Source organism: Pristiophorus japonicus, chromosome 21 (assembly GCF_044704955.1).
Source record: "Pristiophorus japonicus isolate sPriJap1 chromosome 21, sPriJap1.hap1, whole genome shotgun sequence".
Taxonomy (NCBI): Eukaryota; Metazoa; Chordata; class Chondrichthyes; family Pristiophoridae; genus Pristiophorus; species Pristiophorus japonicus.
In genome coordinates, this window is record NC_091997.1 from 43,914,798 (window position 1) to 43,936,133 (window position 21,336).

Sequence of the window (21,336 nt, forward strand, 5' to 3'; positions counted from 1 at the left end):
TCTCCCTTGTGTTGAGAAATTAGGCCTTCACTTACCATTTGAGTCTGGAGTCTCAACCCAGTTGGGAAATCAAACCTTCACGAGAGTCTTACATAGATGCTCCAATTAATGTGGCACAGTGCACTCTCAATATTGGAACTTTATCCATCGTATGCGTCAGTTACTGCAAAGCTGTAGTTTTGCTACTGCATGGTTTTCGGCTTAAACTCACCTTAAAGAGCAGTTGATTCGTCGATATATTTTTCCAGGGATGGCGGCCATTTAACATGTGCAGCATCATACACGCAACACTCCAGCTATCCACCTTAACACCGAATTCATGGCCCGCAACTACCTCTGGGGCCATGTGCGTCACTGTACCTAGGCAGTGACTGCCTGTAAGGGGGGGGGAGGAAAGAAGACATTTTATTTGGTAACAATTTCATTTGAAACATTCTGGAAAATACTTAAGTGAAGAGTGTCCAGTCAGTATGGAAGGATTTATTGGCTGCCTACCTCATGTTGGGACAAAATGAATACAAATTCCTGCTCACTCAATCAAGGTGCTTGCTAATGGAGCACATGGCTGTTATCAGCTAAGTCTCTGTGCGAGCCTCCGCCCAACCGGACCAATCGAAAGGTGCGGTGTGATGTTCGGAAGGGACGCCTATTTAACAACAACCCCTGTACGTAACAGAACCATGCTACTCATAATCCAACACAGGGACCCATTGCAGACTCGCTCCCCCCTCACAACTGGCTCTCCGAAGACTTACTGCTCCGTGCATTTTAGGGCCTCTATTTACAGCCCGCCAGCTCATTGCTGGAGCCAGTTAACAAATGGGCATATGGTTAGCAGGATTTTTCCCACAACAAAAGGTTAGTGACCATGTTTAATCCTAGCTCTGATCCCGTTCTCCTCCAGTTTCTCTCCTATCTCCCCTCGTGTCCTCTCCGGGCTCATCTTCTCTAAAGATCCATCCCAGTGTGCTCAGCATGTCTGTAACATCGATTCTTACCATGTGATGTGCTCTTTCCCGCTGGTGTTAATTGTGTTGAATGTCCAAAGTCACAGAGATAAACCTCCAGACCTCTCTGTGATACCAGCACATTGTCCGCTGAGAAAAGTATAACACAGAGCTGGTTAACACCGGGTACAGAAAGTTTTAAGATCAGCACATAACTTCCATTGTCTAGTTCAAAAAGAAAGCCTAGTTTCAGCCTTTAAAAAGTACAACTACATCAAAGAGATTAGAGTAATAAAGAGATTTTATGGTGAGGGGAATGTTGAATGAGCATTGTGGCCAATGACACATCTAAATGTGCTTCTGATGGAAAACTGAACCAATAGTAACGAAGGGTATTGAATACTACTGTCCAGGTGACACCTTACCTTTAACATCTCCGTGTACAATTCCATGGGAGTGTAGATGTTCCAGTGCCTCCAGAACATGCGCCGTATAATGCAGAGTCACAGCTTCGGGAAGGGGCCCTTTATTCATTATTAGCTGTGCAATTGATCCACCTTAAGTAAGCAAGAAATCTCACAAATGCCATTCCAGGATATGAAGAAAACACCGATAGATGAATTTACTACACATTGGTGATGCAATGGGTCTTACACATCGAATGAGTTAATGTTATTAGCTGCTGCTTTATCCAGGTGTTGGGACAGTACCAGCCTACTGAGATTTTCCTATCGTCTTAACTCCATTTTGGACTCAACCGTGCTCAAATATAAGCAGGGTCCAAGAGCCGATGCAATTGTAGCTACGCACACATACTGGACTGTGGATATTATAGATTACAGAATGGATCCAAGCAGTCAACACAACAAAAATCCAGAACACGCCAATCAGCATCTGACAGAGAAAAACAAGTGAACATTTTTTGGTGTACTTTCATCAGAGCTGAGTGCTGGCGAAGGGTTACACCTCAAATATTAACCTATCTTTCTCTGATAGATGTTGACTAACCTTGCTGCATTTCCAAACTTTCTGTCCTTTGTTTCATAATTATAGTAGTTGTGTTTATTCTTTTATTTCAAAACTGTGGAACTCGTCATCTCCCTCAGTTTTCCCTTCCTTAAATCTACAGGTTTTTAAAACTGAAGCTTGACACCATCTAAATACTAATTGCTGATGTTTCCTGGTTTCCCTCCTACTCTCTTTAGCCTTGGTGGCATTCCGTACTATGTTCTTCCTAAAACATCTTGCATTTTTATAGCACCTTTAACACAGTATACCGTCCCAAGGAGTTTCACAGAAGTGTAATCAGACAAATTAAAATTGGCACCAAATTAAAGAAGGAGACATTAGGACATGTGGCCAAAAGCTTGGTCAAAGAGGTAGTTTTGAGAAGCTTAACAGGAGAGAGATGGAGAGTTTTGCAATAAAACAAACTCTAATTAAAAAATGGTTATTGTGATACTGATATCATATCAGTTAGTAAATACTTTATCATGTCATATCATATCTAAAAATATTCCCCAAGTCACTCAGGATAGGATATTAATTCATTTTATGACTAGTTAAATCCAATAACGATCTTATTAAAATTGGACGCGGGACTTGCAGTTTCACAATGTGAGATGAGGTGTGCTTATCCCAGGTTTTGTATCTCACCTTGAATCAGTTGCATAAACAGAGTGATCATCTCCCCTTCTCGTACTCCCCCATACAGTGGAACAATTCGTGGGGAGTTCAACTTGCTCCAAGTCAACAACTCCTGTGGTTTGAAATTGCTGACATGAATCTGGAAAAGGAGACAAGCCTTAAAAAGATGCTCTGGACTAAATGAACAATGCATTCTCAGATTGGTTCCTTGTATCTATGTTAAGCTTATATCAAGGATGTACCATTAGTCTGAAATCGAAGCCAGGATTCAGTGCAATTAATGTTATGACTCCTGTTCCGCAAGTTAGAAGCTGCTGAGGGATTAACAGCGTTTGGGTGCTCGCTTTATTAAGATTTAAACAAACGCCACTATTGATGTATACTAGATGAACTACTGTAAATTAGAAGATTTGGAGGAGAATTACACTGCCACTTCCCCTGGCAAGAACATTCTAGGCTGGCTAATATCAGTTATTTTTCTAACTTCCATGCATTTCAGGGTTTCTCAAAGTCTCCTCTACTCTGCCACAAGCCTTTATAAGGTCAAAGGATTCAGCCACAGAACCTCTTCCAAGATATGGATACTGTGCTGCCAATTGGACAGTAGACAATTCCTCCCCTTCCATCATAAATGTGGCGACTCCTTGCTAGTCTACTAGTTGCTCCTCCAATTGGCCATGTGCAAACCTTGACAGTGAGTGCTGGAAGACTATTTAATTGTGAAAGACATCACAGCTGAAATCAATCCTGTTCTCAGCCAACATGCACACTTCCATAAGGTGTTGCTGCATTATGATTAGGAGCAGGAACTCTGGCCAATTATCCCTTCCTTAGCCTTGTGACATTTAGCAGAGTCACCCTGGCTTAGATCCACTTCGCATGGACTCGGGATTCGACCTGGGGCCCTCTTGGTCGGTATGACTCAACTGGTCACAATGTAAACTCACTGAGTTATAATCCTAAACAGCATAGGAAAGACAGATATTACAGCTTGTGCTATTGATTCAACTGCTGCTAGATACTTTCCCAAATATAATACTTCCAGTTGCACAAACCTACCCTTTTCGCAGCACAAGTGAAATCAGTCGAGTGATCCTTTGCCATATACACCTCTCCAAAGGTTCCAACGCCCAGACGAGTAGGGGCGATTGACCATTGCAAGTTCTCTTTGTACTCATAGTCCACAGGCTTCAATTTCTGGATAGTAAAAGAGAAGTCCATTTCAGTGCAGGTCTGATTCATGAAAACACAATGTCAGCCAGAGAAAATCTTCATGTTTCAAAACAACATGCCGGTTACTGTTAGAAATCACAAAGTTAATAGCATGCCCCTTCCCAATTTCTGCAAGTTACTTTCTTCTCAGAGGCAAAAGTTTACCAGCTGAGTCAAGTGATGGCTTTGTTGAGTTGGTCAGCTTTTGCCTGTGTGTCAGAAGTTTGTATGTTGAAGCCCCACTCCGGGACTTAAGCACATAACCGAGCCTGATATTTCAGTGTATTACTGAGGAAGTGCTGCATTGTCCGGGATACCATCTTTAGGATGAGACATCAAACTGAAGCCCCTTCAGGTGGACATAAAAAAATCCCATAGGACTTTTTTGAAAATGAGTAGTGAGTTTGCTGAGTGTCTTGGCCATTCATTCTCATTCCTCCACCAATGCCACCAAAATAAATTAATTGGTCATTCGTGTGCAAACTGGCTACCACATTTGCCTACAAACCAACAGTAACTACAATTCAAAAAAATAATAATTGACTGTAAAGCAATTTGGGGCATCCTTATGCTGTGAATGGGGCTATACAAAATACTAGTCTATCTTCCCTCTTTTAGGTCTTTGGAACATCATGCTCCATTCAGAATCCAAGAGAAAGAGCAAATAGCTTGCTCCTGTTCACAGCTAAAGCCATTCAGTAACCAATTATTAGGGGGCAAGTAGAGGCTCAGGTTGACTAACTGATTGGCTGCTCCCTCAAATGGTTTGGCTGAGAGACTACACCCTCCTACTAAAGCAGAAGGGAGTTTTTTTGATGCATCAAATTGCTTCCATCTCCCTTTCCTCCCCCAATTATGAGCTAGATATATGTTGAGCTGGAGATGGTTAAGAACCATGGTGGAACCTGTGCAGATTTGGCATTGACTGTACTGCGATGGTCTACATGGTGGCACAAATCAGACCAGATATCCATTTTGCAGTAACATACAGTGTAGCTCTGCGCCTTGTATGTATTATATTGCATACCTCATGTTGTAGGACGCCCTCATTGGTGTCTGGAAGCCTTTCCATTTGTTTCCATCCCTCTGAGTATTTCGCCCACTGTGGTGAATGTATTGTCAAGTACTTTAACTTCTCAGAGATAACGTAGCCCTTCCTAGGATCAGCGTGGAAGGCAGAGTACTGTGGTGGAGAGGTCTCTTCTGCACTTATCGAATCAGGAATACGTATTCCAGTGTCCCCTTCCTCATCATTGATGTAGAGCATGGCTGCATTATTTTTAAAACAAATGTCCTGCTTTTTGAGGCAGGCGAGTGTCTCATCTGGGACAACCTGGTTCAATTCAAGCTGTGGCACGGTGTCCATGTTTAATTTCTGCTCTAAAGCATCTGCCATTTTTGGATAGTCCATATTATGCACAAGACCTCCATTTTTTATGGGCAACGAGGGTATGGGCCTGACATTAGACTTCTTCACTTTGTTATCAAAGCACTCGATATTGTAGTACATACTCTCAATTTTCTCCTCTTCCCGGAATCGGTTCTGCAGGCCCAATCCACACAACCTGTGGGAGTTCCTCCCGCCTGCGCTGATATGAGCCTTCTCAAGTTCACACCGGCTGCTGCTGCTGCTGCTGCAGAAATCGGAGGTGCTGTTTTCAGCATCATTTTCCTGCAAATAAAAAAATTCAACTTCATTAACAGAGGGATCAAGACCCAAGAGTGGGATCAAAGAGGCCTGTCATGTGCCAGGTGTACCATCAGCTTGCTTCACGGAATGGTAGGCCATGGTTGTAGCCTTGGAATAAATGAGACAAAAGGGTGAAAATTCATTTTAAAATTAGCCAAAGATAGATGCTGACAGAGAGTTAGAGTTGCCAACCTTCCAGGGTTGTCCTGGAGTCTCCAGGAATTAGTTTAATCTCTCAGATACTGCTGCAAGCAATCCGGGAGAAATTTCATAGGGGCATTTTTTTTTTTAAATTCTTTTTCATTTTCTTCGAACACTTTGGCTAATTAGTCATAAAAATATTGGAGATGTGGAGGGAAAGTGCTGTTTTTCTGATGGTCAAGGACCATCCAATCGGGTAACAGTCTGTTCGCTTTCCTGGATTGGGAAGGGATGGCGATATGAGGATAGATATATTGGGCGACCAATGGTGGGAGCATGGTGGCGGGGGGGGGGGGCGGGCGCGGGCGGAAGGCTTGGTTGTAGGTCGGAGGTTATGTGACGAAATCTCGTGAAAAAAGTCTACCACGGTTGGCGGCTATGGAGAGGGTTTCTTGGATCAAATTGGTCTTTGCTGGGTAGAGGTTTTTGCTGTATATTTTGACTCACCAGGGTCGATTTTTCTCATGCTTTCTATCGTTGTGGAGCCTTGCCCGCTGGTGTGTAATGGGTGTTTCACTCATTTCACACTATCACCCAAAGTTAAAATCGGCCCTCAACTGTTTATTTATCATACTGTTACTTATCGCATTCCAGTGTGAAGGTTTAGCAGATTAATGATAATTTAACATGTTTGATCCAGCATCGGAGCCCAATTAGCCAGCTTCAGCTGGAGGGACAGTGGGAGCACTTTTTCTGGTCCGGTGTCCTGAGACTAAGGAAGGAGAAATGCCATCCTGACTTCTCACTCCAGTAACTCCTGCTAGGATTGCTGGGTGTTATAGAAACATAGAAACATAGAAAATAGGTGCAGGAGTAGGCCATTCGGCCCTTCGAGCCTGCACCGCCATTCAATGAGTTCATGGCTGAACATGCAACTTCAGTACCCCATTCCTGCTTTCTCGCCATACCCCTTGATCCCACCAGTAGTAATAAGGACTACATCTAACTCCTTTTTGAATATATTTAGTGAATTGGCCTCAACAACTTTCTGTGGTAATCAGAGAAAGGTTGCCACGTACTTGAACTGGTATTGGGGGGCAGCTCTCCTGCTCAGGGGTCCTTGATTGCTTTTGTGAAGCTTTGCCCTTCCTTTTGACCTTGTGTTTGGATTTCTTCTTCCCACGCTTTCTTCTGGGATATTTATTGAGCTCGCGGTCCTGTTGCGGCCGAGGCATTTTCCCTTCAGCCACCTTTGCCACATTATTTGGAACATTTTCTAAGTTCAACCTTTCCGCACAGTTGCTGAGAAAACAAAACAAATATCTGGTTAAAGAATTAATGACTCAGAGTGATTATCTGCACGAACATTGTTGTGTCCTTCTGGGTATGCGTGCCATGGAATCCTGACCCTTTTGTATGCATGCGCGCTGTAGGGTCTTCCTCCTGTCCAGATTCTGGGGAAAGGGGGGGGGGGGGGAGAGGGAGAGAGAGAGAGAGAGGGGGGAGGGGGGGAAGAGAGCGAGATCGTAAGGAGAGAGAGTGAGGGGAGGGATCGGAGGGAGAGAGAGAGGTGATCGGAGGGAGCGAGGAGGTCAGGAACTTGGTCCGAGTGGGGGTGGGGTGGAGAGGGGTGTAAGGAGTATGGCGAGCACAGTGGGGATGGCAGAAGAATGTGATCCAAATGATAAGACTGGATGAAATTTGGAAGTCACGATACTGTCACTGTTCACTTCATACCCAATAAACCTGTTAATCCGCGACCCGCACTCAATGTCCTTTCTATGACGCGTGGAGGGGGGGGGTGGCATGGGGGGAAGGAGTAGGCCAACGGGAGGGGGGGGAAGGGTGAAGTAGGTCAGGAACTTGGGCTGGGGATTGAGTAGGTCAGGAACTTGTTTGAGGGTGGCAAAAGATCTTAACCTGTGAGAGTGAGCTTTGTTCTGTCTGGTGTGGACAGTCGGAATGGCTCCAATTACACTTTGCAAAGTCACTGATTATGTAGACAGGGTGGTTTTAATCCAGAGAAACTGCTAGGTGTGTCTTATCCTCCAAGGGAACCAATCAGCAGTCAGTCATGTGACAAAGTGGACCCAATCAGAACTTTAGGTGTTGCAAATTAATGCATCCTTAATTATCAGCATGATTATTATTGTGGTTTTCTCACAGAATTCATATTTAGTTTGCTCAACAGTGCAGCCTACATACTCAAAACTACAACTTTTTCAATCTAATACTTCTTACTTTTTTATACAAGTTTTGAAACATATTTTTTTTAAATATATACACAAGTTGCTTAAACTTGGTTTATTGTCTTGAGTTTAAAACGTTGAGAGGTGATCTAATTAAGATGCTTAAAATGACAAAGCAATTGGATAAGTTAGTTGCAGAGAAAGTATTTCCTCTGGTGAGGGAGTCCAGAACAAGGAGGCATAAAATGTTCTTAAAATTAGAGATAGCCCATTCAGGAGTGAAATTAGGAAGCACTATTTTCCACAAAGGGTAGTTGCAATCTGGAACTCTCTCCCCCAAAAGGCTGTGAATGTTAGGACAGTTGGAGCTTTCAAGACTGAGACTGATAGGTTTTTGTTAGGTAACGGTATGGAGGGATATGAAACAAAGGCGGGTGAATGCATCTGAGGTACAGATCAGCCATGATCTGATTAAATGGCGGAACAGGCTCGAGGGGCTGAAAGGCCTACTCTTGTTCTTATGTTCCTTCCCAGCATCCATCATGAGGCTCTTTTCTCAACCTGTGCTACTGGGATGGCCTTCTACCCTCCAATACCAGGCTGGTCTCCTAATCTGTGTTACTTTCTGAATTTCTCTTTCACCGTTACCAGGCTAATCATTCCGTAATTGTGCATTGTGCCATCCCATGACACGCAGCTTCTGTCCTGTTACTGGCCAGCCCTTCTCCTTCTTTAAGTGCATCGTGAAGACAGCTGTTCCTGGATTAGTAACAAAACACTGTGAAAGCTTCTTACCTGTAACTGTTGGGTGTGGCTATAAACTGCGGCTTCTCACAACTGGGAATGAGCTTTTGGTTCCCCACACCTGTAAAGACAAATAACCTGTTAAACGTTGCACAAAGGCAGTCCGCAGTTAGCACCACTATGGAGTGCCGTACTCAGCCGAACGGAAGGCGCTGCCCAAACTAAGTTACGTCAATTGTGCAGTGTAGGCCTCAACTTCATTTTGATTTCTTTCGGGAAAAAAAAGGAGGAGCATTTCCTGAGCCAGTGGCACCTGACTCATTGGCAATCTAGGGGATGATAAGTCCTCAGTGACCAAATACCTGGTGGTCCAGGGGGCTAGCAGGCTGTGGAGTTCTCATTGTCTGATAAATGGATGAGTCTAAATTTCCAGTTTTCCTGATGAGGATTTTTTTCTGATGGTCCGGGAAGGTATTGTTCCATTTGCCATCATTTGTAAAAACAGATTATTTTTTTAAAAACTGACTTTGGATTTGCATTCGGATATTTGAAAACACAAAACCGGACTGAATCTGAATGCTTCCTCTATATACAGCGACCCAATCATAAAGGGAAGCAGTGGGTGATGCCCTTTCACTCCAACAGGCCACTCATCAATTGCTGCTGTTGATACAATGTTAATGATAGGTTTGGATTAGTTTCCATTTTTTTTTCAGTATGGCTCCTTACTGTTAAATAGTTAACGATCTTTATCCTTTTGGCAAGAAAAAAATGCATTTGAGAACAAAGGCACATCGGTCGACTTTTTTTTTTATAGTCTGTGACACCCATGAGCTTCATTACAGTACATTGAAAAAAATGATGGCCTGCCCCATCAGTGATATCAATAGACTTCCACCGACCCTCTGCTCAGTGACTGATGTAATTTGAGCCAAATGCTACATAACAGGACTCTCCGCTTACCTGTCGCCTGTGCAATATATGAATATTTGTTCCCATTGTCATCCGTTTCCTGTTTTGCCGTTCCCTCGGTTAAAACCTTCTCTGGGAGGCACATCTTTGTACAGCGTTTGTGTTCGCTGATCTCAGACCGTTTGCTCTCCATCTGGCTGATCGGGAGTTCTTGTTGGTCCCTGATGTCTGATTCAGCTGTGTGTCGGGTTGACCGTTTGACTGCCATTTCTTCTATCTGACCTGGAAAGCAGGCAACAAATGGACCTTAGAAAGGAAACATAAATCCAGCAGGAGTTCACCCTGATTTCTTGGCCTGGTGACTAATCACATTGACCGTGCCAGTTAGCACCTGTGGCCTGAAGACATAGAATCATACAGGACAGAAGGAAGCTGTAATGTATTTGTTTCATGGGTTCTTTGCTAAAGAATTCATAGCAACACATTGCTATTAAGAACTAGTTGGTTTATTCGCAATACTACACATTACCACTTCATCCACCAGGCTCACCTGCCTCATCGTGGATCCCCCGAACCCAACTGGCTAGAGTTTAATTGAGTCTTGTGAACATCACACGACTGGCTAAGCCACTCACAACTTGACAGCTCTACGACCCTGTGAGCATAGTCACAGGGGCATACATTACAGAAGCCATTCGGCCCATCATGCCTGTGCCAGCTCTTTGAAAGACAACTTTTAATTAGTTCCATTCCCTGCTCTTTGCCCCATAGCCCTGGAAATGTTTCCCCTTCAAGTATTTATACAATTCCCATTTTAAAGTTAGGCAGTGCATTCCAGATCATAGCAACTATCTGCATAAAAAAATGTATCCTCATCTCGACTGGTTCTTTTGCCAATTACTTTAAATCTGTGCCTTCTGATTACCGGCCCTGCTGTCAGTGGAAACAGTTTCTCCTTATTTATTCAACAACAGATAATTTTGAAACCAACCCACATCAGAAGAAATGATGGCAGATGACAAAAAGCTTGGTCAAAGAGGTAGGTTTTAAGGAGCGCCTTAAAGGAGGAAAGAGAGGTAAAGAGGCAGCGAAGTTTAGGCAGGGAGTTCCAGAGCTTGGGGCCTAGGCAGCTGAAGGCACTGTCACCAAGGGTTGAGCGATTATAATCAGGGATTCTCAAGAGGGCAGAATTTGAGGAACACAGACATCTTGGGGAGGGGGGGGGGGCAGTTGTGAGGCTGGAGGAGAATACAGAGATAGAGAGGGGCGAGGCCATGGAGGGAATTTGTAAACAATGATGAGAATTTTGAAATCGAGATGTTGCTTAACTGGGAGCCAATGTAGGTCGGCGAGCACAGGAGTGAAGGGTGAGCGGGACTTGGTGCGAGTTAGGACAAGGGCTGCCAGGTTTTGGATGAGCTCCAGTTTACGTAGGGTAGAATGTTGGAGGCATTGGAGTACTCAAGTATAGAGGTAACAAATGCATGGATGAGGGCTTCAGCAGCAGATGAGCTGAGGCAGGGGCAGAGTGGGGCAATGTTACAGAGGTTATGGAAATAGCCGGTTTTAGTTATGCTGCGGATATGTGGCCAGAAGCTCATTTCAGGGTCAAATGTCGGGGTCATAAAGGGTCATAAAGGGAGAAAGGAATAGACGGCTATGTTGATGGAATATGAAGTAAATAGAGTGTGAGGCAGGGCCGGGTTAAGGGCTTGATGGGCTAGGGGCAAACTGATCCAAATGGGCCTATAGTTGTAAGAATCAGCATTGTCCGTGCTAGAAATTGAATATTTTGACACTCAATGCTGGCATCGGTCACTCCCAGGATTGGTGTGGCATAGGCCAGATGCAGAGTGAAGTTCCATTTACCCCAAAATAGGCCTTAACCGAAACCCTAGAAGAGCGACCCGTACTGCACCAGCCAGGATTATTTCATTTCCCTCATCTTCAGCCAGCCGTGTGGTTTCTCTGTGCGAAACTGGCAACTTTGTGCCAATTTGTTTCAAGTTGTTGGCAGTTGCGTGCTGTGGGCTTGTGCCAACTCGGAAATGGGTTGAGACTCCCTGCACACATTCCACTTAGGAGGCTTAGAGCGGCAGAGAGAGGAGTCTTTTATATCATGTCTGGGCTGGGTACAAAACCAGGTCCCAGAAATAAATAAGTTTTACAGCAGACTACCTGCATCCTCTGAACCCAATACTGTTTTCATTGGATTCAACCCAAGTCCTTAAAGGGCATACTGGAGAACTTTAAGACAGCCAGCCACAAGTGCTGGAACAGTCACCTCTGACAACAGTCACACTGGAATGCTGACCATCGCTGCAAAGTGCTACTGCAGCAAATCTACCATGGTACAAACTTAGACTGAAAAAACATAGTTCTAAATTAAAAATATGAAAAATTGGTAGCAATAGACACAAAAAAACTGTTGCAGCTGTAATCTCGTCATTGTGTGCCTCTCTATTGATAAAAAAAAGTCTTCTGAAACAATACCTGGCCCTTTAAGGAACCAGAATGCAGAAGGTTACAAGATCTGAGTGCTGACCCGAAGCAAGCTCGCAGCTAGCCAGTATCACATTTCACTAAAATGCTCACAAAGACAGAAAGCATGCAGAGTATTTCAGTCCTGGTATATGTAACAATAGCATAACATAAGAAATAGGGGCAGGAATAGGTTATTTGGCCCCTCGGGCCTGCTCCGCCATTCAATAAGATCATGGCTGAGCTGATCAGCTCCACTTCCCTGCCCGCTTCCCATAACCCTTTATTCCCTTATCGCTCAAAAATCTATCTATCTCCGCCTTAAATATATTCAATGATCCAGCCTCCAGATCTCTCCTGGGCAAAGAATTCCACAGATTCACGACCTGAGAAAAGAAATTCTTCCTCATCTCAGTTTTAAATGGGCGGCCCCTTATTCTAAGACAATGTCCCCTAGTTTTAGTTTCCCCTATGAGTGGAAATATCCTCTCTGCGTCGACCTTGTCGAGCCCCTTCATTATCTCATAAGTATATAGCAAACTATATCCACTGTGAGATAGAACCAGTGAGGTTCAAAAACCTTGAAAACCTTTGGCAACGAAATCATCTCCAAATAATTTCCAGTCATGTCTTTTTTTGGAGGAGGGAAGGAAAGAGACATGTGGTAATGATCTGGAAACAATGAAGCAGTTAACCTCCGTACTATTTCAGTGATGATTTACCCTTTGTAGAAAACATTCTTCAAAACAATTTCCTGGTCTGCTTTCTGAATATAGCTTCGCACAGCCTACTTCTCCTCGATCCAGTTAAAATACACCCTCAGCTGGAGTTTTTAAACAATGAACTATGCAAACCTGTAGCATACATACCCAAGCTGGAACAGAGGGGACGGAATTACATTAGTGCCTTCTCCTAATATTGAGAAACGATTTCTGCAGGAAAACCAGCTACTAAACTGCTCACTCTCTCTCTCTCTCTTTCTTGCTGGAAAGCAGCCAAAAGCTAAGCCAATAACATAGAAACTGGATGACCTCATCCTCAAAACCTCTGTCAGCCATTGGCTGCTGTTGTTCCTGATTTACAGGAAGAGTAATACCTCATTCCAGGAAGCTTTTTTAACTGAAAACAGGCCTAGCTGGTATGAGCATGTCCCAATATGTGTATGGTGGATCCGGTTTAGAAACGTACACATAACAGCCACAAGTGTGCGTGGATTCCCAGGCTGATTTACTGGTCTATTGTTTTTAGCTGAGCACAATGATTAGCAGTTATACACTTGGCACTAAAACTTCAATGTAAACAGGTTACTACAACAGCTATAATTAGAAGAACACCTCCAAAAAACTCAGAAATGCACAGAGAGGCACCCAACTCCTGGAACAGGTAGACAGTTTCAGGTTTTGAGTGGCCTGCACAGAACCCAAATGTTGGTCTTTCTCTTTCAGTTGCTCACTATCCTGTTGCACATCTCTCTTACTGCAGTACTTTCATTTCTGATATCAGGTCCGATGCGCTCTCAATTTTAACTTATCATTTTAAATTTGTTCTGCCTCCAATTAAGCCCCCCACCCCACCCAGATCACATGCCCCATTGAGAAAGGAGGTAACTGAAAGTGAGCATAAACTCAGGTATCCCAACAGAGATTGCGGGCAGTAAGACTGAGCGCAAATCAACATCCTACTGATTGCATTCCATTGGAATTAGTTAATAGACATTGAGCTCTGCCACCCAATGTATAGTGTTTAATGCTGCCTCTTAGGTGTCAGCCATGGCTCAGTTGGTAGCACTCTCGCCTTTGAAGGTTGTGGGTTCATGCCCACTGCAGAGACACCCCAGTGCAGTACTGAGGGAGTACTGCACTGTCGTAGAAGCTATCTTTCGAATGAGACATTAAACCCGTCTGTCCTCTCAGATGGATGTTAAACTTCCCATGACACTATTTCAAAAAAAGCAGGGGAGTTCTTCCCAGTATCCTGGCCAATATTTATCCCTCAATCACCATCACTAAAACAGATTATCTGGTCATTATCATATTGTTGTTTGTGCGAATTTTACTGTGTGCAAATTGGCTTTTGAGTTACTTACATTACAGCAGTGACTACACTTCAAAAAGTATTTCATTGGCTGTGAAGCATTTTTGGATGTCCTGAGGCCATGAATGCTGCTATGCAAATGCAAATTATTTCTTTCTTTCAATGTAGTGTTTAATACAGACTCTGAATCCCATCCCCCAATAGAATTACATTTATATAGCACCTTATTATCACATCCCTCAGCACTTCACACAATAATGAACTACTTTTTTGACAGCAAGTTCCACAAACAACTAGGAAATGAATAACTAACTCCTCTGTGGTGGCTGTTGTTGGTTCAGGAAGAATTTCCTGCTCCTCTTCAAATAGTGTAATTCATTTAACCAGCCACACGTGTCTCATCAGAAAGTGCAGCACTCCTTCAGTACTGCGCTGAAGTGACAGCCTAGATTGTGTGCCCAAGAGGTGGGGCTTAAACCCACAATCTTCTGTCAGAGGCGAAGGTACTAGCAACTGAGCTAAGTTGACAGTTCCAATAAAATCTTCAAAAGAAAGGAGGTTTCTATGTCCCTGGGAATTTGGAAAAGGATAGCACTTATTTTGTTTCAATTTGCCCCTCTCCTCTGATCGTCTATGATTCTTAATATTCTGGCCCAGAAGTTTGGGAGCGCCATTTTTGGGCATTCTGAGGGTGGAGGATAAGGACCTTGCACCAGAATAGTGAGGTCTGGGGCTCCCACGATATTGACCTTCAATCCTCATTATCATGGAACTGGCATGGTGCAACAACCTGCCAGCAAAGCCTGGTGGAAGTTCAAAGAGAAATCTAGTCGTTCCTAGTGTCGCAGCAGCCCTCAGGTAAGTGGGTCTGCAGGTCAGACCCGGGGATCCCCAACCGGGGTTGAGTAGAGGAAGGTCAGGGGTCAGGGTGTAAGGTGATTGAGGGTAGGGGGTTAGGGTTCGGTAGTGTTGATCGGGTTCTTTGATGTGGGGTCCGGTGCAGCTCCTCCCGGCTCCACATTCAGGCAAGTTACTTACCTTCTTTATTACAGGCGCTCCCTAGGGCTGGTCTCCCTAAGTTCAGCCCACGATGGTGCTGGCTGCCTCAGGCCAAACAATGTTGGAATGGGGACTTCAAACAGTCGTTAGGCTCATATGTAAAGGGCGTAAGGCGTGCTTCAGCCGTGGGTAAAGGACGTCTCTTGTTTGTCCTTATCCAATATGGTGGGTGGTGCAGTTCCAACCGGAAGTGTGCATGTGATTCCTGCCTGACATTTTGGGACCTTAGGAGGCTGCATAGCACCCTGAAAAATAGATGCTACGTGGCCCAATTTCTAAGCTACTTTATTTTTAAAAATGACTTGCTTCTAATTGCATTGTGGGAAACATCTGAAAACACTTCACATAATTAATTACTCAGTGTGCAATGACTGTTACTCAAGAAAATGTCTCCAACATTAATGCTGCACAGAAACTGATACACAGTTTGATTAATTTGTCCACACACAGGGACGTGCAGCTAGTTCAGGCAGCAAAGTGTTTGGATAATTTGTGTTCCCACTGCACTCTGCGGTACCATCACCGACTGTGTGCTCTCCATTTCATTCACTGTTATTTCCAACCTGCTTCCTGATCTCAAATGGCATATTTGTTAAAATTGTGCATAGCAGAACAAGATTAGATTTTATTAATTGAAAGTTTCATCATAGAACCATAGAGGTTCACAATACAGAAGGAGAGCATTCAACCCATCTTGTCTGTGCTGCCTCTTTGCTAGAGCAATCCCCACCAAATTGACTGGTGAATCTACACTGTGCGGTCTCTATGGTTTTAATACCCTTTGTAACGGGATGCCCAAAACTGTACACAATACTCCCATTTTGGCCTAACCAATATTTTGTGTAGATCGACTCTGGATCAGTTCCTATGGACTGGAGGGTAGCTAATGTAACACCACTTTTTAAAAAGGGAGGGAGAGAGAAAATGCATAATTATAGACTGGTTAGCCTGACATCAGTAGTGGGGAAAATGTTGGAATCAATTATTAAGGATGAAATAGCAGCACATTTGGAAAGCAGTGACAGGATTGGTCCAAGTCAGCAATTTATGAAAGGGAAATCATGCTTGACAAATCTTCTGGAATTTTTTGAGGATGTAACCAGTAGAGTGGACAAGGGAGAACCAGTGGATGTGGTGTATTTGGACTTTCAAAAGGCTTTTGACAAGGTCCCACACAAGAGATTGGTGTACAAAATCAAAGCACATGATATTGGGGGTAATGTACTGACGTGGATGGAGAACTGGTTGGCAGACAGGAAGCAGAGAGTCGGGATAAACGGGTTCTTTTCAGAATGGCACGCGGTGATTAGTGGAGTGCCGCAGGGCTCAGTGCTGGGACCCCAGCTCTTTACTATATACATTAATGATTTAGATGAAGGAATTGAGTGTAGTATCTCCAAGTTTGCAGATGACACTAAACTGGGTGGCGGTGTGAGCTGTGAGGAGGATGCTAAGAGGCTGCAGGGTGACTTGGACAGGTTAGGTGAGTGGGCAAATGCATGGCAGGTGCAGTATAATGTGGATAAATGTGAGGTTATCCACTTTGGTGGCAAAAACACAAAGGCAGAATATTATCGGAATGGCGGCAGACTAGGAAAAGGGGAGGTGCAACGAGACCTGGGTGTCATGGTTCATCAGTCATTGAAAGTTGGCATGCAGGTATAACAGGCGGTGAAGAAGGCAAATGGTATGTTGGCCTTCATAGCTAGGGGATTTGAGTAGAGGAGCAGGGAGGTCTTACTGCAGTTGTACAGGGCTTTGGTGAGGCCTCACCTGGAGTATTGTGTTCAGTTTTGGTCTCCTAATCTGAGGAAGGACATTCTTGCTACTGAGGAAGTGCAGCGAAGGTTCACCAGACTGATTCCCGGGATGGCTGGTCTGACATATGAGGAGAGACTGGATCAACTGGGCCTTTATACACTGGAGTTCAGAAGAATGAGAGAGGATCTCATAGAAACATATAAGATTCTGACGGGACTGGACAGGTTAGATGCGGGAAGAATGTTCCCGATATTGGGGAAGTCCAGAACCAGGGGACACAGTCTTAGGATAAGGGGTAGGCCATTTAGGACTGAGATGAGGAGAAACTTTTTCACTCAGGAGAGTTGTCAACCTGTGGAATTCTCTGCCGCAAAGAGTTGTTGATGCCAGTTCATTGGATATATTCAAGAGGGAGTTAGATATGGCCCTTATGACTAAAGGGATCAAGGGGTATGGAGAGAAAGCAGGAAAGGGATACTAAGGGAATGATCAGCCATGATCTTATTGAATGATGGTGCATGCTCGTAGAGCCGAACGATCTACTCCTGCACCTATTTTCTATGTTTCTATGTTTCTAATTAACATAGCTTCTTTACTCTTGCACTCTATTCCCAAGACTGCTTACTTTCACCTCAGTAATATTGTCCATCTCAGCCCCTGCCTCAGCCCATCGGCTGCTGAAAGCCTCATCCATGCCTTGGTTACCTACAGACTCAACTATTCCAATACTCTCTTGGCCAGCCTTCCACTTTTTCCACCCTCCATAAACTTCAGCTCATCCAAAACTCATGCCCATATGCTAATTAGCACCAAATCCAGTTTGCCCATCACCCTTGTGCCCTATCTCCATAACCTCATACAGCCAGCCCTACAACCCTCTGAGATCTCTGCACTCCTCTTATTCTGACCTTTAGCGCATCCCTAATTTTTAGTCGTTCCGCCATTTGAGGCCGTGCATACAGCTGTCAAGTCTCCAAATCCTTGAAATACATCCCTTAACCTCCATTTCCCTACCTCTCTCTCCTCCTTTAAGATGTTCCTTAAGAGCTACCTCATTGACCAAGCTTTTGTTCACCTGCCCTAATATCTCTTTATGTGGCTTGGTATCAATTTCTGTTTGAAGCACCTTGGGATATTTTACTACGGTAAAGACGCTATCTCAATGTAAGTTGTTATTGTTATAAAACTCAAAAGCCTTTGTCCCATTTTAAAAAATAGCCTTAATTATCTGCACTCAGCTTTGCAGGGAATTATGTATTTCAGTCCCTAGGTCCTTTTGTTTCTTTACACCCTTCATCATCTTTCCGTTGAGTGTATACTCCCTTTCACTGTTCTTATTCCCAAAATGTATCACCCCCTCACTTATCATCATTAAATTGCATCTACCACCTGCCTGCCCATTCCACTGGCCTGTCTAGGTTCTCCTCAATCTTTTACTTGTTTGTCAAGCCGCCTACTGTTGTATCTTCTGCAGATTTCAAGATTGTGTTGCTCTATATTCAAATCATCGATATATAGTAAGAACAAAAGTGGGCCCAGCTTGGACCTCACCAGCTTTATAGAAGTAGCAACTGCTTATAAAACCTGATGTAAACAACTCATGCCATGTAACTATGGTGGGTTTTGTTTAGAGGTTAACATTCCATCATGAAGCCTTACTTGACACTATTCACAGTCTTCCCAAATGACCAATTAATCACCAGAGAAGTTGGAGGACTGCGAATCGGTCACACTAACCTCTGTGCCTGATTATCTAATCTTCCCTTTCATTGAGTGAGGCTCTGTGCCAAGCATGCTATCTGATAAGATATACCTCATATCTGAGTGAGAATAATGTTAACCAGTCTTCCTCAGGCAGGGTTTAAGTACAGTCACACTGTGTTTACATAGTGCCTTTAATTTGACTTTTCAACATTTTATGGAAATCTTGCTGGACAACTTGTCATTTGCAAACAGCATAAAATTTGTTGCACCAGCAAAACACTGAAAACCAGCAACGAACTCACACTTCCTTAACTGTCATATCTGACTAATTGTAAGTGAATGAGTTGTGTTTTCCCCCAACAAAGTAACAGTAAAAGTACAGCAGCAATTTACAGTCTACTGTTAAACTTGCTTCATTTGAATTACTGAGTAACTTGATTTGCACTTTAAAAAGGCAACTGTGTCATTTTAATGCAATTGATTCATTCAAATTTTGAGGGGACAAATAACTGCTTTGAATTATCGGGACTAGGCTGTGTACACATGTGCGATGTGAAGTCCAGGTTCTACAGCAGCTTGTCTGTGGTAGTCTGCAGCATAGCAGAAACCAAAGTGCAAAGAACACACAGAGTTCAGTGCAGAACGCAGATCAAACAACAACGGCTTGCATTCATATCAGGAAAGAAAGAACCACAGGCAACAAAGTACTTCTGAAGTGTCGTTGCTGTTGTAATGTAGGGAAACATAGCAGCCAAATTGCACACAGCAAGCTCCCACAAACAGCAATGAAATAAATGATCAAATAATCTGTTTTTGGTGGTGTTGGTTGAGGGATAAATATTAGCTAGGACACCGGGAGAACTCCCCTCCTCTTCAGCGAACAGTGCCGTCGGATCTTTTACGCGCACCCGGCAGGGCAGACAGGATCTGTCTCATCCAGAAGACAGCACCTCTGACAATGCAGCACTCCCTAACTATGCACTGAACGGTCAGCCTAGATTATGTGTTCAAATCTTTGGAGTGAGGATTTATGTGTAGATAGGGGAGGCTCAGTATGTGTGGGTAGGGGAGAGGATCAGTATATGTTGATAGGGGAGGGTCAGTATGTGCGTGTAGGGTAGTGGTCAGTATGATTGTGTAAGGGAGGGGTCAGTATGAGCGGGTAGGGCAGGGATCAGTATGTGAGGGTAGAGGAGGGTCAATAAGTGTGGGTAGGGGAGGGGTCAGTATGTGAGGGTAGGGGAGAGGTCATTATGTGTGGGTAGGGAAGGGGTCAGTATGTGTGGGTAGGGGAGGGGTCAGTATGTGAGGGTAGGGGAGGGGTCAGTATGTGAGGGTAGGGGAGGGGTCAGTATGTGAGGGTAGGGGAGGGTCAGTATGTGTGGGTAGGGGAGCGGTCAGTATGTGCGGGTAGGGGAGGGGTCAGTATGTGTTGGTAGGGGAGGGGTCAGTATGTGTTTGGTGGGGAGGGATCAGTATGTGAGGGTAGGGGAGGGGTCAGTATGTGAGGGTAGGGGAGGGTCAGTATGTGAGGGTAGGGGAGCGGTCAGTATGTGAGGGTAGGGGAGGAGTCAGTATGTGAGGGTAGGGGAGGGTCAGTATGTGTGGGTAGGGGAGCGGTCAGTATGTGCGGGTAGGGGAGGGGTCAGTATGTGTTGGTAGGGGAGGGGTCAGTATGTGAGGGTAATGGAGGGATCAGCATGTGAGGGTAATGGAGGGATCAGCATGTGAGGGTAATGGAGGGGTGGGGGGTCAGCAGGTGCGACTAGGGCAGGGCCAGTATGTACGGTAGGGGTCAGTATGTGTGGGTAATGGAGGGATCAGTATGTGAGGGTAGGGGAGGGGTCAGCAGGAGCGGGTGGTGGGGGGGCGGGGGGGTCGTCATTATGATTGTGCTCATGTGCAGATTCAGAGCAAGTAATCTTATTTATATTTGACCAGCAATAGAGGTGAGAACAGAGTCAAAAATGGTACAAATTTTGAAGGTTTGATCTATCATTGCAAAAGCAATAACCGGTGCGGGGGGAGGGGGTAGCTGGGAGGAGGAAGCTTCATGTCAAAAAGTATAAATTTAATTCATTTTCCTAATAATTTTAGCTAAAATATACTGTGCTTGTACTACACATGGCGCCTGTTATCTGTTACACAATCCTGAATAAACAGGGTCATGGTAAAGTCATCCCAGCCGTGGCTGAATTAAATGCAGATATTTCAGACAGAGATTGCATCATGCAAAGTGCTCGAAAGCCTCTTTAGCCTCCTGTGTGTAGCAGTGGGAGTCTGCAATCCATGCTCTGCTGTGGGTGATTGCACGCAGATGATTCTTAAGAGGCCAGAAGAGGCAAATGATCCCAGGCACTCAGAGACAGGAAATCAGAGCCATTTGAAACCTGGATGCTGCACAAATATGTTTGTGTGTAACTGTCTGAAACCAGGTTTATCTAAACAGAACAGAACTCACCAGGAATGTTTACAAGTCTAGTCTATTAATGACTGAAAAAATAGTTTCCTCTTTGGCACTGAAAAAACTGGAGGTTTGAAAAACACTTTGACAGCCTCTGACAGGCGACCATTATGAACACATTTCAAGCAGAGCAAATTTAATGTCAGTACAATTTGACATACCATAAAGTAATATTTTTACCAAATAAGAGATTAAACTACAAAGGGCTTTGACAGGCTTGTTATCATCACCCATGTCTGACTTTATTAAAACTGAACTTCTGCACTGCACTGAAGTAAAGGAAAGTGAAGGACTTGCGTTTATCTAGCGCCTTTCACAACCTCCGGACGTCCCAAAGAGCTTCACAGTCAA

At 44.2% G+C, this 21,336-nt stretch overlaps 1 protein-coding gene across 4 annotated transcripts in view; it reads right to left on the minus strand.

Moving 5' to 3' along the window:
• Positions 1-21,336, minus strand: part of map3k14a (mitogen-activated protein kinase kinase kinase 14a) — a 62,442-nt gene that overhangs the window by 17,296 nt on the left and 23,810 nt on the right. Inside the window, exons 1-10 of one of the 4 annotated variants that reach the window (XM_070864714.1) lie at positions 12,833-12,885; positions 9,534-9,764; positions 8,622-8,691; positions 6,717-6,939; positions 4,834-5,478; positions 3,654-3,827; positions 2,604-2,733; positions 1,373-1,504; positions 999-1,097; positions 212-375 (exon numbers count right to left, since the gene is read on the minus strand). In XM_070864714.1, the coding sequence (XP_070720815.1) occupies positions 212-375; positions 999-1,097; positions 1,373-1,504; positions 2,604-2,733; positions 3,654-3,827; positions 4,834-5,478; positions 6,717-6,939; positions 8,622-8,691; positions 9,534-9,750 (1,854 nt within the window). In that variant the 5' untranslated portion in view covers positions 9,751-9,764; positions 12,833-12,885. Of the gene's footprint in view, positions 1-211; positions 376-998; positions 1,098-1,372; positions 1,505-2,603; positions 2,734-3,653; positions 3,828-4,833; positions 5,479-6,716; positions 6,940-8,621; positions 8,692-9,533; positions 9,765-12,832; positions 12,886-21,336 lie in introns of those variants that run through there. The other 3 variants (XM_070864715.1, XM_070864713.1, XM_070864716.1) reach the window with 3 other exon arrangements.